Source organism: Saimiri boliviensis, chromosome 7 (genome assembly GCF_048565385.1).
Source record: "Saimiri boliviensis isolate mSaiBol1 chromosome 7, mSaiBol1.pri, whole genome shotgun sequence".
Taxonomy (NCBI): Eukaryota; Metazoa; Chordata; class Mammalia; order Primates; family Cebidae; genus Saimiri; species Saimiri boliviensis.
Genome location: NC_133455.1, coordinates 109,668,785 through 109,681,548, shown reverse-complemented (window position 1 = coordinate 109,681,548; position 12,764 = coordinate 109,668,785). Strand labels below are relative to the sequence as shown.

The 12,764-nt window shown below is 36.3% G+C and overlaps 1 protein-coding gene across 1 annotated transcript in view; it reads left to right on the top strand.

The window, feature by feature from the left end:
* Positions 1 to 12,764, top strand: part of LOC101040380 (solute carrier organic anion transporter family member 1B3) — a 61,766-nt gene that overhangs the window by 23,766 nt on the left and 25,236 nt on the right. Inside the window, exons 7-10 of the mRNA XM_039461677.2 lie at positions 3,993 to 4,232; positions 7,700 to 7,864; positions 9,799 to 9,994; positions 11,201 to 11,366. Coding sequence (XP_039317611.1) covers positions 3,993 to 4,232; positions 7,700 to 7,864; positions 9,799 to 9,994; positions 11,201 to 11,366 — 767 coding nt within the window. The remainder of the gene's footprint in view (positions 1 to 3,992; positions 4,233 to 7,699; positions 7,865 to 9,798; positions 9,995 to 11,200; positions 11,367 to 12,764) is intronic.

Sequence of the window (12,764 nt, the reverse complement as noted above, 5' to 3'; positions counted from 1 at the left end):
ATCCCAGCTACTTAGGAGGCTGAGGCAGGAGAATTGCCTGAGCCCAGGAGGCGGAGGTTGCGGTGAGCCGAGATCGCGCCATTGCACTCCAGCCTGGGTAACAAGAGCGAAATTCCGTCTCAAAAAAAAAAAAAAAAAGTTGTAAGCACTTACTTTATTTATCAGTGTCTGGACATAGATGACTTAGGTATTTATTGTAGTCTGTAGTCTGCGTTTGTTTTTACCCATCCTTCTTTAGTAAGGTTTCTAGGTATATGAAAGGATTTTGGCCACAATGTCAATAATCCTGTGGTTTTTATAGTCTCGTAGAGGTACTGCTTTAGTGGCCTTGGAAAGTATATGAAAAAATCCTCTGTATTGTCAGCCAGAGACTCTTGTTCTCTTCCCCTACTTTCTCCAAAGCAAATGTAGTCTCCCTCTTTCTGTGCTGAGCTGCCTGAAACTGGGGATTCAGTGATGCAAGCATCCCTGTGGCCCCCACCACTGTGACTGTACTGGGTTAGACCTGAAGCCCGCACAACACTGGGTCTTGCCCAAGGCCCACTGTAACCACTATCTGGCTACCATCTATGCTAAATGAAGCCCTAGGGCTCTGCAATCAGTACTTGGCCAGGCTAGCCGGGTTTGCATCCTTCCCTTCAATGCAGTGAGTTCCCCTAGGCCTTACGCTGGCCTGCAGATGCTGTCTGGGAGCCAAGAAGTAGAGCAAAAAAAACCTTAGCAATTGACCTATAATAGATGTTGTATTCTACTGTGGCTACGCTGGCACCCGATCCACACTACAAAGTTCTTTTTGCTGTTCTCTCCCATTTCCACAGGAAGAGAAGCCTCTCCCTGAGTCCATCACCAACGCAGGCCCATGGAGGATTCTGCCCGGCCAGCACCCACGTTCAGTTAAAGTGCTAGGGCTTTTCAGTCAGTTCATGATGAATGCTGCCAGGTCTCAGAGACTCATCCTTCAGGGCAGTGGCGCCCTGAGTCCAGGACAGGGCTTTTGGACAGCATTCCTAGACTTGCCTCTGGCCCAGGGCAGGTATGGAAGTGCTTTCCAATAGTTTAGTCCTGGACTCAGGGACACCAACAGGCTTCTTGCTGCTCTACTCCACCGTAGCTGAGCTGGTTCCTAAGGTGCAAGGTAAAGTCCCCTTTATTATTCCTCCACTTTTCGTAAACAAAAGGCGTCTTTCACCATAGCCGCCACAGCTGGGACGGTGCTCGGTCGCACCTGACATCAGCACATCTTGGAGCTCAAGGCTCACCGTGTATTACTTTGGTACTGCTGCTGGTTATTCAGGGCCTGAGGGCTCTTTAGTCAGCTGATGACAAATGCTGCCAGGACTGGGTCCTTCCCTTCAAGACAGTGGATTCCTTTTTGGCCCAGGGTGTGCCTACAAATGTTGTCCATGAGCTAGGGCCTCAAAACTCTGCCTGGTGCCCTATCTTACTGTGGCTGAGCTTGTATTAGAAACAATATTTTGCAATCTCTACATTAGAAAAAAATAAAACCACCTTTCCAACTCTTCACGGATCAGCCTTGTTATAGAAGAAAACCATCAATCAGCCCAGCCATATCTTCTTGGACTTCTCAGACTTGGATGCTTATCCAAAGTGTCATCTTTGTCTTGGGATCCCCCAGGCATCTAGAATATGCAGGGTCTCATCAGCACCTTTACACATTTGAGACAGAAAAAAGTCCTTAGTCAACTTTTAGGAACTTTGGACACTTGGCATGCTGTCCAACTCTTTCCCTTCCCATGGAGAATTTGGAAGCTGAGGTTTCTTATCTCATCACTCTGCTTAGATCTAGGGGCAGGAGGATCTGTGGCAAGTGACCATGTGCTAGTTTCAATCATCATTTTTGTGTTCTTTGTAGCACCCAGGGGCCAAGTGTATGCCTAGCCTAAAGACAAGGAAGACAAAAGACCTTTCCTTAAGTAGAACTCAGAAATGACGAAATGTTATGTGTAGTTCAAATCTTTGCTTCCTTATGGAGAAGCTAAGAGCTGGGATTTTGTTTTTGTTTTTACCTGTTCACTCTGCACTAAGCTAGGGGACAGGATCCATGATAAATATCCACATACGGACTCATTCTTATTCTCTCCGTTCCCAGGTGTCTGGCATATGCTGGGTCCTGTCAGCACTTTGGGACAGATGTGATAGAAGCTAATCCACTGGGTAGCACCTGGAAAAGTTGAAACGTTGAATATGCAGTCCAACCCTTTCTCTCCCCAAGGATAAACTGAGAGCATTAAAAATTTTTTTTTTTACTTTAAGTTCTAGGATACATGCGTAGAACATGCAGGTTTGTTACATAGCTAAACATGTATAACGGTGGTTTGCTGCACCTATCAACCTAGCACCTAGGTATTAAACCCCGTATGCATTAGTTGTTTGTCCTGATGCTCTCCCTCCCACAGCCCCCACAACAGGCCCCTGTGTGTGTGTTGTTCCCCTCCCTGTGTTTGTGTTCTCAGTGTTCAGCTCTCGCTTATGACTGAGAACATGCAGTGTTTGGTTTTCTGTTCCTGCATTAGTTTGCTGAAGATGATGGCTTCCAAGCTTCATCCATGTCCCTGCAAAGGACATGATCTTATTCCTTTATATGGCTGCATAGTATTCCATGGTGTATATGTTCCACATTTTCTTTATACAGTCTATCATTGATGGATATTTATGTTGATTCTATGTCTTTGCTATTATGAATAGTGCTGCAGTGATCATATGCATCCATGTATTTTATACTAGAATGGTTTATATTTCTTTATCCAGTCTATTATTGATGGACATTTGGGTTGGTTCCATGTCTTTGCTATAGGAATAATGCTGCAATAAATATACATGTGCATGCATTTTAATAATAGAATGATGTATATTCCTTTGGGTATATACTCAGTAAATGGATTGGTAGGTCAAAAAATACGTCTGGTGCTAGATCCTTGAGGAATTGCCACATGTTTTTTGCATTTTTCTTTTTGTCTCACATATTCACTCTGTTAAGCCAGAGGGAAGAGCTGTGTCAAGTGCTCACATGCTAGTTCAAACTGCTAGTTTTTCCCAGTTGTACGGTACAATACTGAGGAGGGGAATGGCAAGAGAGAGTCTCCAATTATCTTACTGGTTTTATGTATCTGGTTTTGTACTTTCCTTATGTATAGATGTCTCTCAATTAGTTTCTGTATTTCTCAAAAATGAAATTGATCTGAATGTTACTGTTAAATCAATGTGTTTATGGAGAAAAAGGTGTCTAGTACTTCCTATTCTGGTATCTTGCTGATATCTCATGGATGCATTGCTGTTACTTAAATTGTATATTTTCTACCTACTAAAATAGCTCATTTACACTTGAGATATAGCATTTACACATTACTCTTATACGTTATTTAAGGAAAAGCATAGTTGAAATAAAGTGGTTAAATGGTCCCTGACATTTAGACTCCGATAATTCTGGGTTACTCTTAAACTCAGATTTTCATTTTGCATATTTTTACATCCTCTGTGCTATCTGGAGAGTTGCAAATGCAGGTTCCTGGACAGTTAGGATGGTGGGGATGGAAGTTCCTTTATTATCTCTAAGTATTTTTTGCCAGCTGCTTAAATTTCATTGCTGATGCTTTCTTGACCTCATCAGATGATTCCAACAGGCATTTTCAGACAACAGTCAGAATTCATATTTCTTCCATTAATAGTTATTAAATGGTGTCGGGAGTTAAATGTCTAATGATGACAGCTGTCCAGTCATGAATTCTGAAAAGCCAGCAAGTGCACACAAGCTCAGGCAGTGAGAAAAATGTCGTGCCTAATTCCTGGACAATAGCAATGGCAAGATGTCATCAACCTAGTTTCAGAGATAACAAAATAAGAAAATAGTGTTTTGGAACTGATGACATATAGTTTACTTTCTTCATCTGTGAAGGACTGCAGTTATTATCATTATTTCCCAGAACCTACTGTATTTCAAAATGATTTTGACTGGCATCTTCTATTTCTTCTAGGCACTATCAGAATAACCCCTAAGGATTCCCGTTGGGTTGGAGCTTGGTGGCTTGGTTTCCTTGTGTCTGGACTATTTTCCATTACTTCTTCCATACCATTTTTTTTCTTGCCCCAAAATCCAACTAAATCACAAAAAAGAAAAGTTTCACTATCTTTGCATGTGATGAAAACAAATGATGAAACAAATCAAACAGCTAGTTTGGCCAATCAGGGAAAAAATGTTACAAAAAATGTGAACGGTAAGTATTTAACATTCATTGTCAACTTGGAATTGTTAATCTCAATGAAAGGGAGAAATAAGTATTCAAAATGAATAAAGCATACTAGAATCATCTAGAGTTAGCTTTCTTCTGTGCTAAATTTAGCTGAATTATTTTTTCTAAAACTCCTATTAAAATTAACAAATATGTCTTGAACACATAAAAAGCGAAGAGGATTAGGTTTCTGTTCTTTAGAAGAGAGAAACCAATCGAAGGCTACAAACATCTGATCCTTATAGGCCAAAGAGTACATATTCATTTTAATATAATGTAGTATAAACTGTGAGGGTTAAAAGGATTATAACATTTCATTCATTCATTTATTCAACAAATTATACCAGTCACCATACTATTGCCTGGTGATAGAACATTGCCTTTATTTTTTGAGAACCTAGTGGATGATATTGAGAAGTATATAGATCATTATAATAAAGTATCTTAGTTCTATGGTAGGTTATATTTATTCTCAGGAATAGAGTTGGAATAAGGAGAAGGAAGTCAAGAAAGGATTCTGTCTAGGTAATTAGAGTAAGATTATTTTTCTTGGCAATTAAAATTATATATATCCCTTATTAAATTAATTCTATATGTGAACTAAAATTACATATGTATAATCTTACCTAAGCATTCAAAAAATGAAGTGAAAAGCAACATCAGTAAGATAACTAAAGTCAGTAATGTTAATTAGGATCCTTTACCACTTGATAGTGGCTCCTCTTTTGAATATAAGCCCTAGGGGCTAATGCAGAACCATTGAGAAGCAGTTATCAAGATAATGATATGGTGGCAGTCAGAGCAAGATATTGGAAATAGTAAGATATTGACAGCAGTTTTCAGATTAGGAAGAAATGGTGAAGTAGTAAAACCTGAAGTAATGCAACCGACACCTAAACCATTGGCAACTTTTTCATGTTTTCATTGAAATAAACTTACAAACTTTCCAAAGTAACCCATATTCTTTCTTTCATCAGTTCTTTCGCGTACCTTTTTCTGTTGTTGTTGTTTTCTTCTCTCTACCACACTAACCCAAGAGCAATGAGATGCTGGATCCTTATGTATTCAATCATGAGAGTGGATCATTCAATTTGAGCTGCATTGGTGGCTTGAAATTGTCCACGGTAGGAGAATTTATCACTGTGTATTACCATGGAAATTGAAAACTATTACAAATCAGGTTTGTTTTCCAACTTAGTTACCGCTTCTATCTTTTAACTCAAAACTTGAGCCCAGGGGTTAGAGTTAAAAGTATTTGTAGTTAAAATCTTTTATAGTTTAACATGCATACTATAAATAGCATATCAAGGATTTTTTTATTTTGTCTATGCTGTGTTTCGACTTTAACTAATGAAATCCATAACGATGAATAGATTTTCTAAACTTATAAGGACCAGGCTTAACTGTGAGCCAAAAAAGAATAAAGAAGATAATAAGGTGCAAAAAAGGGGGAACTCTCAACATTGTCTATATTATGAATTTTGGGGTTTTTTTTTAAGTGTAGTGACATGAATAGTAAAAAGAATTTTAATTAGGTGCCCATTAGGGATAGTTAAAATACTACATACTTATAGTAAGAACAAAAATATTAGATTTATTCTATATACTCTTGAGTAGGAATAAAACTAATTGGTTAGAAAGTAAGGAAAATTCCAGTTCATTACAAAGACAATATGTAAACAATGAGAACTGTTCAAAAGTTGAGGAAGTTGGTTTCAGGAAGTCAGAGTAATGTCACTTGAGTTGTTTATTGATCCATTAAAAATATATAGTGAGTCATGATTGTATAGAAGTTCAGTTTAGATGGCATCGGAGTTCTTATTTACCTCAAAAACTTAACAATTTGGTTAATTCACATGCTCCATTTATTTTGAACAAAGGTTATGACTCCCTTTGAATGCCTCACAAATCAGCTGTGCATATTCCTCACAGGGGAGACCTGTGAAGAGAAGTTAAGCGCTTTGTCCTAAAAACTTTAAATATTGTTTCTTAACCCTTTCCTGTCCTGTGCCATTTCCCTGTTTTTTCTTATTATTATAATCAGAGAAACTATTTCCTAGTTACCATTGGATAGTACTGTCCATATCTAATGAAAATCTTTAAAGGTCTGTGGAGAGCAAGATCTTTTGAAGCCCATATTGTCCATCTCTCAGTAATCATATTTGGTACTTTCTTGCTGCATTCTGAAACTTCCTGTTGTTCTAAATAGTTCCTTCCACTTTTATCTCCTATTATGGCTGATTGACTTGGCAACCGTAGACCCAGATCACATGATTTCTGCCATGGACATAAGTTAGAAGTTTGTTACCACATCTGTTTGTGGGCATAGGTTGTTGTACTATTACTGTCAAAATGTCACTTGGCACCAACATTGTTATTCCCTGCCTCACCTTCTTGCATCTTAACACAGGGGATTTATAATACTTCTAGATATACTGAGGCAGTATTTTATGATACCCAAGCTATATACCAGGGAAAAAAGTCGTCTGAGCCCTCATCCTAATTTATCTTTAATTTTTTTAACATCAGTATTCTTATTTCTGTGTCTCAGATTATGCTATCTTTCATTTAAATTTATATTTAACAGTTACAGTTTTAATATACTGTTATTAAGTGCTAATAAATAAGGGAGAGCATGGAGAATATGCTTCTTCTTTTTCCTTCCTTCCTTTTCTCTTCTTCCTTTTCCTTCCTTCCTTTCTGTTTTTTGTTTTTTGTTGTTTGTTGTTTTTTTTTTGTCACAGGGTCTGTCTCCCAGGATGGAGTGTAGTGGTATGAACATGGTTTATTGCAGCTTCAACCTTCCTGTCTCACACAGTCCTCCAACCTCAGTCCCCCAATTAGCTGGGACTACATGCATGGCCCACCATGCTCAGCTCATTTTTCTATTTTCTGTTCAGAGGGGATTTCATCATAGTGCCCAGTCTGGTCTCTAACCCCTGGGCTCAAGCAATCCACACACCTCGGCCTCCCAAAGTGTGAATCAATTTAAATACATCACAAAATAGGCATGATTACAGGCATGAGCCACTGCACCTGGCGAACATGACATTTCTGATTTCCTTTTTTGTTTTTTTTCTTGGACACTAAGCATATTGCCTGGTGCCCAATTGAAAACCAGACATTTGTTGAATAAATGAATAGGTGAGTTATTCTATATTGAATAGTATGGTAAAGTGCCAAGGATAACCAAATATTAAGTGAACAAAGCAAGTTAAAAAACACCATTTTGGTATCATCCTATTTGGGGTTAAAATGAACTAAACAAATAAATAATAATATACGTATGGAAAATTTTGAAGGAATATATTAAAAACTTGATAGTAGGACTGCAGGGTATTCTCTCTATGTTATATTTTATAACTTTAAGCCTTATATAACTTATATTTACAAAATTCAGATAAAAAATAGTTTACTATAGAAATATATTGTTTATTTTTATAACTCTATAGGTTTTTTTCAGTCTTTGAAAAGCATCTTTACCAATCCCCTGTATGTTGTATTTGTGCTTTTGACATTGTTACACGTAAGCGGCGTTATTGGTGCTTTTGCTTACCTCATTAAATATATGGAGCAGCAGTATGGCCAGTCTGCATCTCAGGCTAACTTTCTGTTGGGTAAGACATATTTTTTACCTCTTTGCTTGACAAATGAAACGCTACTGAGTACTTGTATTCCAAGTCACATCTTGGTATGAAGGTGATTTTATATTTCAGTGAATATAATCTTATCTCTCAAACTTTACAAAATTTCTCAATCTTGTGATATCATCACTGTTCTGCATTTGAAGTTGCCTCTCATGTTAGGTGAGTTCTAAAGAAAAATACTACTTGTGAATAAAACATCTGGATGTAGTATCTGCATAATTGGATCTTAAAATATAGTACTGAGATCCTGAGACAAACCCTTCTATAATAATAACCATTATAATCCTATAATTCATGGACTGAAATAAGACCTCAGCTACTTACAAAACACATGATATTAATGTTTTCAGAAGGCAAATCAATTTAAATACATCACAAAATAGGCATGATTAAAAACAAATATATTTTAGAGAGTATTTTTTGCTACAGTACCTATTTTCAAAGTCATATTGAGACCTGCTCATTATATCACATTTCCCCCAACTTCAGTATTGTAGGAATATTATAGAAATTTGATACATATTTGATGAGTTAAACAATTTATCAAATGGTATTTGTTTAGGTCGTAAGTACATAAGAAAGTAATAATTAGAAAATGAATGTACTGAAGCACTGGAATAGGCTCTGGATGATCTCCCTATTGAACTCAAAAGCTTAAACTTAAAAGTTAAGTTTTGACTCCCAATAACCTGGCCTGAATTTTTTGTTAGAGGAAACTTCACCTTTAATAATTCTGACAAGATTATTAAAAGAAAAGAAAAAGACGATTAAAAGAAAAGTCGCCGGGCGCGGTGGCTCAAGCCTGTAATCCCAGCACTTTGGGAGGCCGAGGCGGGTGGATCACGAGGTCGATAGATCGAGACCATCCTGGTCAACATGGTGAAACCCCGTCTCTACTAAAGATACAAAAAATTAGCTGGGCATGGTGGCGCGTGCCTGTAATCCCAGCTACTCGGGAGGCTGAGACAGGAGAATTGCCTGAGCCCAGGAGGCGGAGGTTGCGGTGAGCCGAGATCGCGCCATTGCACTCCAGCCTGGGTAACAAGAGCGAAACTCCGTCTCAAAAAAAAAAAAAAAAAAAAAAAAAAAAAGTCATAAGAGAGATCAATCATTTTTAATCCTGTATGTAGACATTTTTATCATATCAGTGTATACATATATTTTTATGAATAAAAAAGAAATATTCAAAAACTTAATTCTAAAACCTTGGACAAAATTAGAGTGAGTTTTTGAGGGTTGAGACTGTTTTGAGAGATGTAAAGGGTATTATATGGTGGGATAGAAATCTCAGAGGAAGAAAGACTTTGTTGTGGATTTCCAGAAAAAAAGAAAGTTCCTCATAGAAATAATCTTTCTAGACACATAAATATTCTTTTTTAAAAAAATTATTTATTATACTTTAAGTTCTGGGGTACATGTGCAGATCATGCAGGTTTGTTACATTCGTATACACGTGCCATGGTGGCGGCTTGCTCCATCCATCACCCTGTCATCTACATTAGGTATTTCTCCTAATGCTGTCCCTCCCCAATCTCCCCACTGCTATTCCTCCCCAGCACCCGACCCCTCAGGCTCTGGTGAGTGATGCTCCCCTCCCTGTGTCCATGTGTTCTTGTTGTTCAGCACGTACTTATGAGTGAGAACATGCGGACGTATAAATATTCCTAGCCACTGTCTTTTGCATGTGAAGAAGCCAAGCCCTCAAAACTGGTAAAAAAAAATTATTTTTGTCTCTCATATGGTACGCTTGTCCCCTACCTCCACTCTAGTGTGCCACCCTTCTCTTAAAGAAGTGATAAGAATGGGTGAATTTGGTTGATTGATATACACTGTTTTATATATAAAGACATCTAGAAAAACCATATTCATATAATTACAACATTTTTCTCTTCTTTTATTTCTAGGAATCATAACTATTCCTACGATTGCAGTTGGAATGTTCTTAGCAGGATATATCATTAAAAAATTCAAATTGCCTTTAGTTGGAATTGCCAAATTTTCATTTCTTACTTCGATAATATCCTTCTTATTTCATGTTTTATATTTCCCTCTGATCTGTGACAGCAAATCAGTTGCCGGCCTAACCTTGACCTATGATGGGTTTGTATATATCACTATATAAATTGTGTAATATGTTAACCATCCAATTAAAAACTTACTTGCAAGTAAAATAGGGTAGAAAACAATTATAATTAACCTTTAATTTAATTGAAAGAAATTTCAATTTTCGAATTCTTAAAATGTTCATTTCCTAAGATGATAAAAAGTCATTTTATTCCTTTCTTAAGGAAAAGCCACATAGGTTGAAATAATAATACATATAATTTATGGGTAATTAAAATGAGTGGTGGACACTTTTACTCCCATTTTATAGAAGGGAAGGGGTAAGACTCAGAGAAATATACACATTATATAGCTAGCAATGTTAATTTCTGACTCAAATTTGAGGTATTAGAGGTATCAGAAATCATTAAATAAAAGTATTTATAATGTATTTGCTGTTATCAACCTACTTCTTATTTTTCTTAATTTATATACTCATTTGAAGATATTTCATAAGTCCATCAAATTTTTACAAAACAAATAAAACCTTTAAGCTTAAAATTTATACAAATAATATATTTTATAATTTTAGTCGTGATATAAAATATTTTATAATTTATAACTATATTTAAAAGTAAATCAATATAAAGAATATTATAACTTTGTTCAAAAAATATACAGATTTTTCTATTCATTTTTAACTGATTCTATTTTTGATTTTTTTATTACTCAGAAGTTCAGCTTTAACCACATCAAATTCTTTTTTTATGTAGTTAAAATATAGATTGTAAAAATCAACAATGTTAATTAACATGCATAGATTCAGAGGATTTTAAAATGAGCAGAGAGGAACCTCAATCTAATGCTGTTACCTCACCAAAGAGAAACTGAATCTCAAAAAAAACGAAGTTACTTATCTAATGTAAAGTTTCTTTGATAGAATGATAAAGACCCCTTGTCTAAGTCTTATCTAACCTCTTTGAGTTCTTTTTTAAGTTTTAATTTTTCTAGGTCATAAGTCATGTCTTGGTAAAGAAGGAGAGTTAAAAGTCAATAAGCATTATAAAAATTGCCATTTTGGCATTAGCAAATCAAATTTCTCTATCTAATTAAACCCTTTCTCTTATTTCTCATCTCTTTTCCGCTTCACTCCCTTCTCCTCTATTTCCCCTCTCCTTCCCCTTTGACTCCTTCTTCTACTCCTCTTCTTCCTCTTTTTCTTCTTTCTCTTTTTTTTGATATATTTCTATCATATATTTTCAGAAATAATTCAGTGGCATCTCATATAGATGTACCACTTTCTTATTGCAACTCAGAGTGTGATTGTGATGAAAGTCAGTGGGAACCAGTCTGTGGGAGCAATGGAATAACTTACCTGTCGCCTTGTCTAGCAGGATGCAAATCCTCAAGTGGTAATAAAAAGCCTATAGTGAGTATTCATTTTTGCTTTTTCTCTTCTCCTTAATCATAATCATAGATTTGATATAATAATTACTTATCAAATCTTCCTATAACTAAGGTCTCCAATAAAAAGATAAAAGAAAAAGATTCCAATATTATCTGTTCTCATTAAGGCTGTGAAGTATAAACAAAGCTTCATATAAAACTCTGCTTAGGACACAATTAGGTTTCTCTGTTACTTGAATTCTAATTAACATTACCCACTTTTTTCCTTGAGATTTTAATAATATGACCTGTTAGAATCTGAATGCATTTAGGGTCTCTAAGAAGCATCTCATTTGACTAAAGCACGTGATTAATTTGGAATTATTTTACCCTCCAGAAGTTAGGGGAAAGTCCAGAGTTAGTCAGTGGTCAGGACTACGTACTTTACGAGGACAATCTGTTTACGTTTTAATATGTACATCCTGGTAAGTTTAGCCAGGGGACTCACTGTGGCCTTGGACTTTCCAAAAAATTAATCAAGGCTTCATGCTCACTTGAATTCCTTAGTGAATAGGAAATCTTCTTGATTTCCTATTTTGATGTTCCCGAAGCTGGCTCTTCTTTTACTCAGTATAACTTAGTATCCTGTTCATGATTGCCAACGTATCCTTTGGAAATTGCATTTCTTTCTCGAAGCCTATTTTTTCCATGTGACACATGGGTTTTTCCCAATATCCTGGGTAACTCCCAATAGTTGGAAATTAGGTATCCTGTTCCCCATACCTACAATCAATTCAACATCTCACAAAGTTGCATAACTATTTTTCAGTCCCTTTCCCTATTACCAACATTGGGAATATAGTCAGGTGTGATTATGACTCTCCCCGACGCTCTCCCATGCTTCAATTCTAAATATTTTCTATCTTTCCCTTGCCCAATGTTCTACCAATGCGTTATTAAACGGCATGGAGAAATTTGAAGAATAAAGTATCCTAGTTTTTTTGAAGATGGGCTACAACTTTAATAAACTTGCACATATGTGGCCAAATACTATATTTAAAAGCCCACATCCCATATTCATCAGCTGTGGTGTCTTTCAGTAAGGGTGCTTCGTTTAATCTCTGGTCCCATGTTGTTTAGTAGTGAAAATCTAAAGGAGACATGATATTAGTATCCTAAAGAGAGGTCTGTCTACATGGAGACATCACCTTAATACTGGCAATGTCTATACCATCTGGGGGCTACTGCAAACTTCCTTTACTAAATCCTCAGTAAAATTGTTAGAATAATGTTCTCTGTATCAAAGTTTGGTTTCATTGGCCAATGTGTTTGCTCCATAAAAGATTCCTTCATACTCATATTGAAAAAAAAGGCAAAAATGATGCTTGCCGGAACCATACAAGTATGGATTTAAATTCTTTTACACATTCTCCTTCAGTAA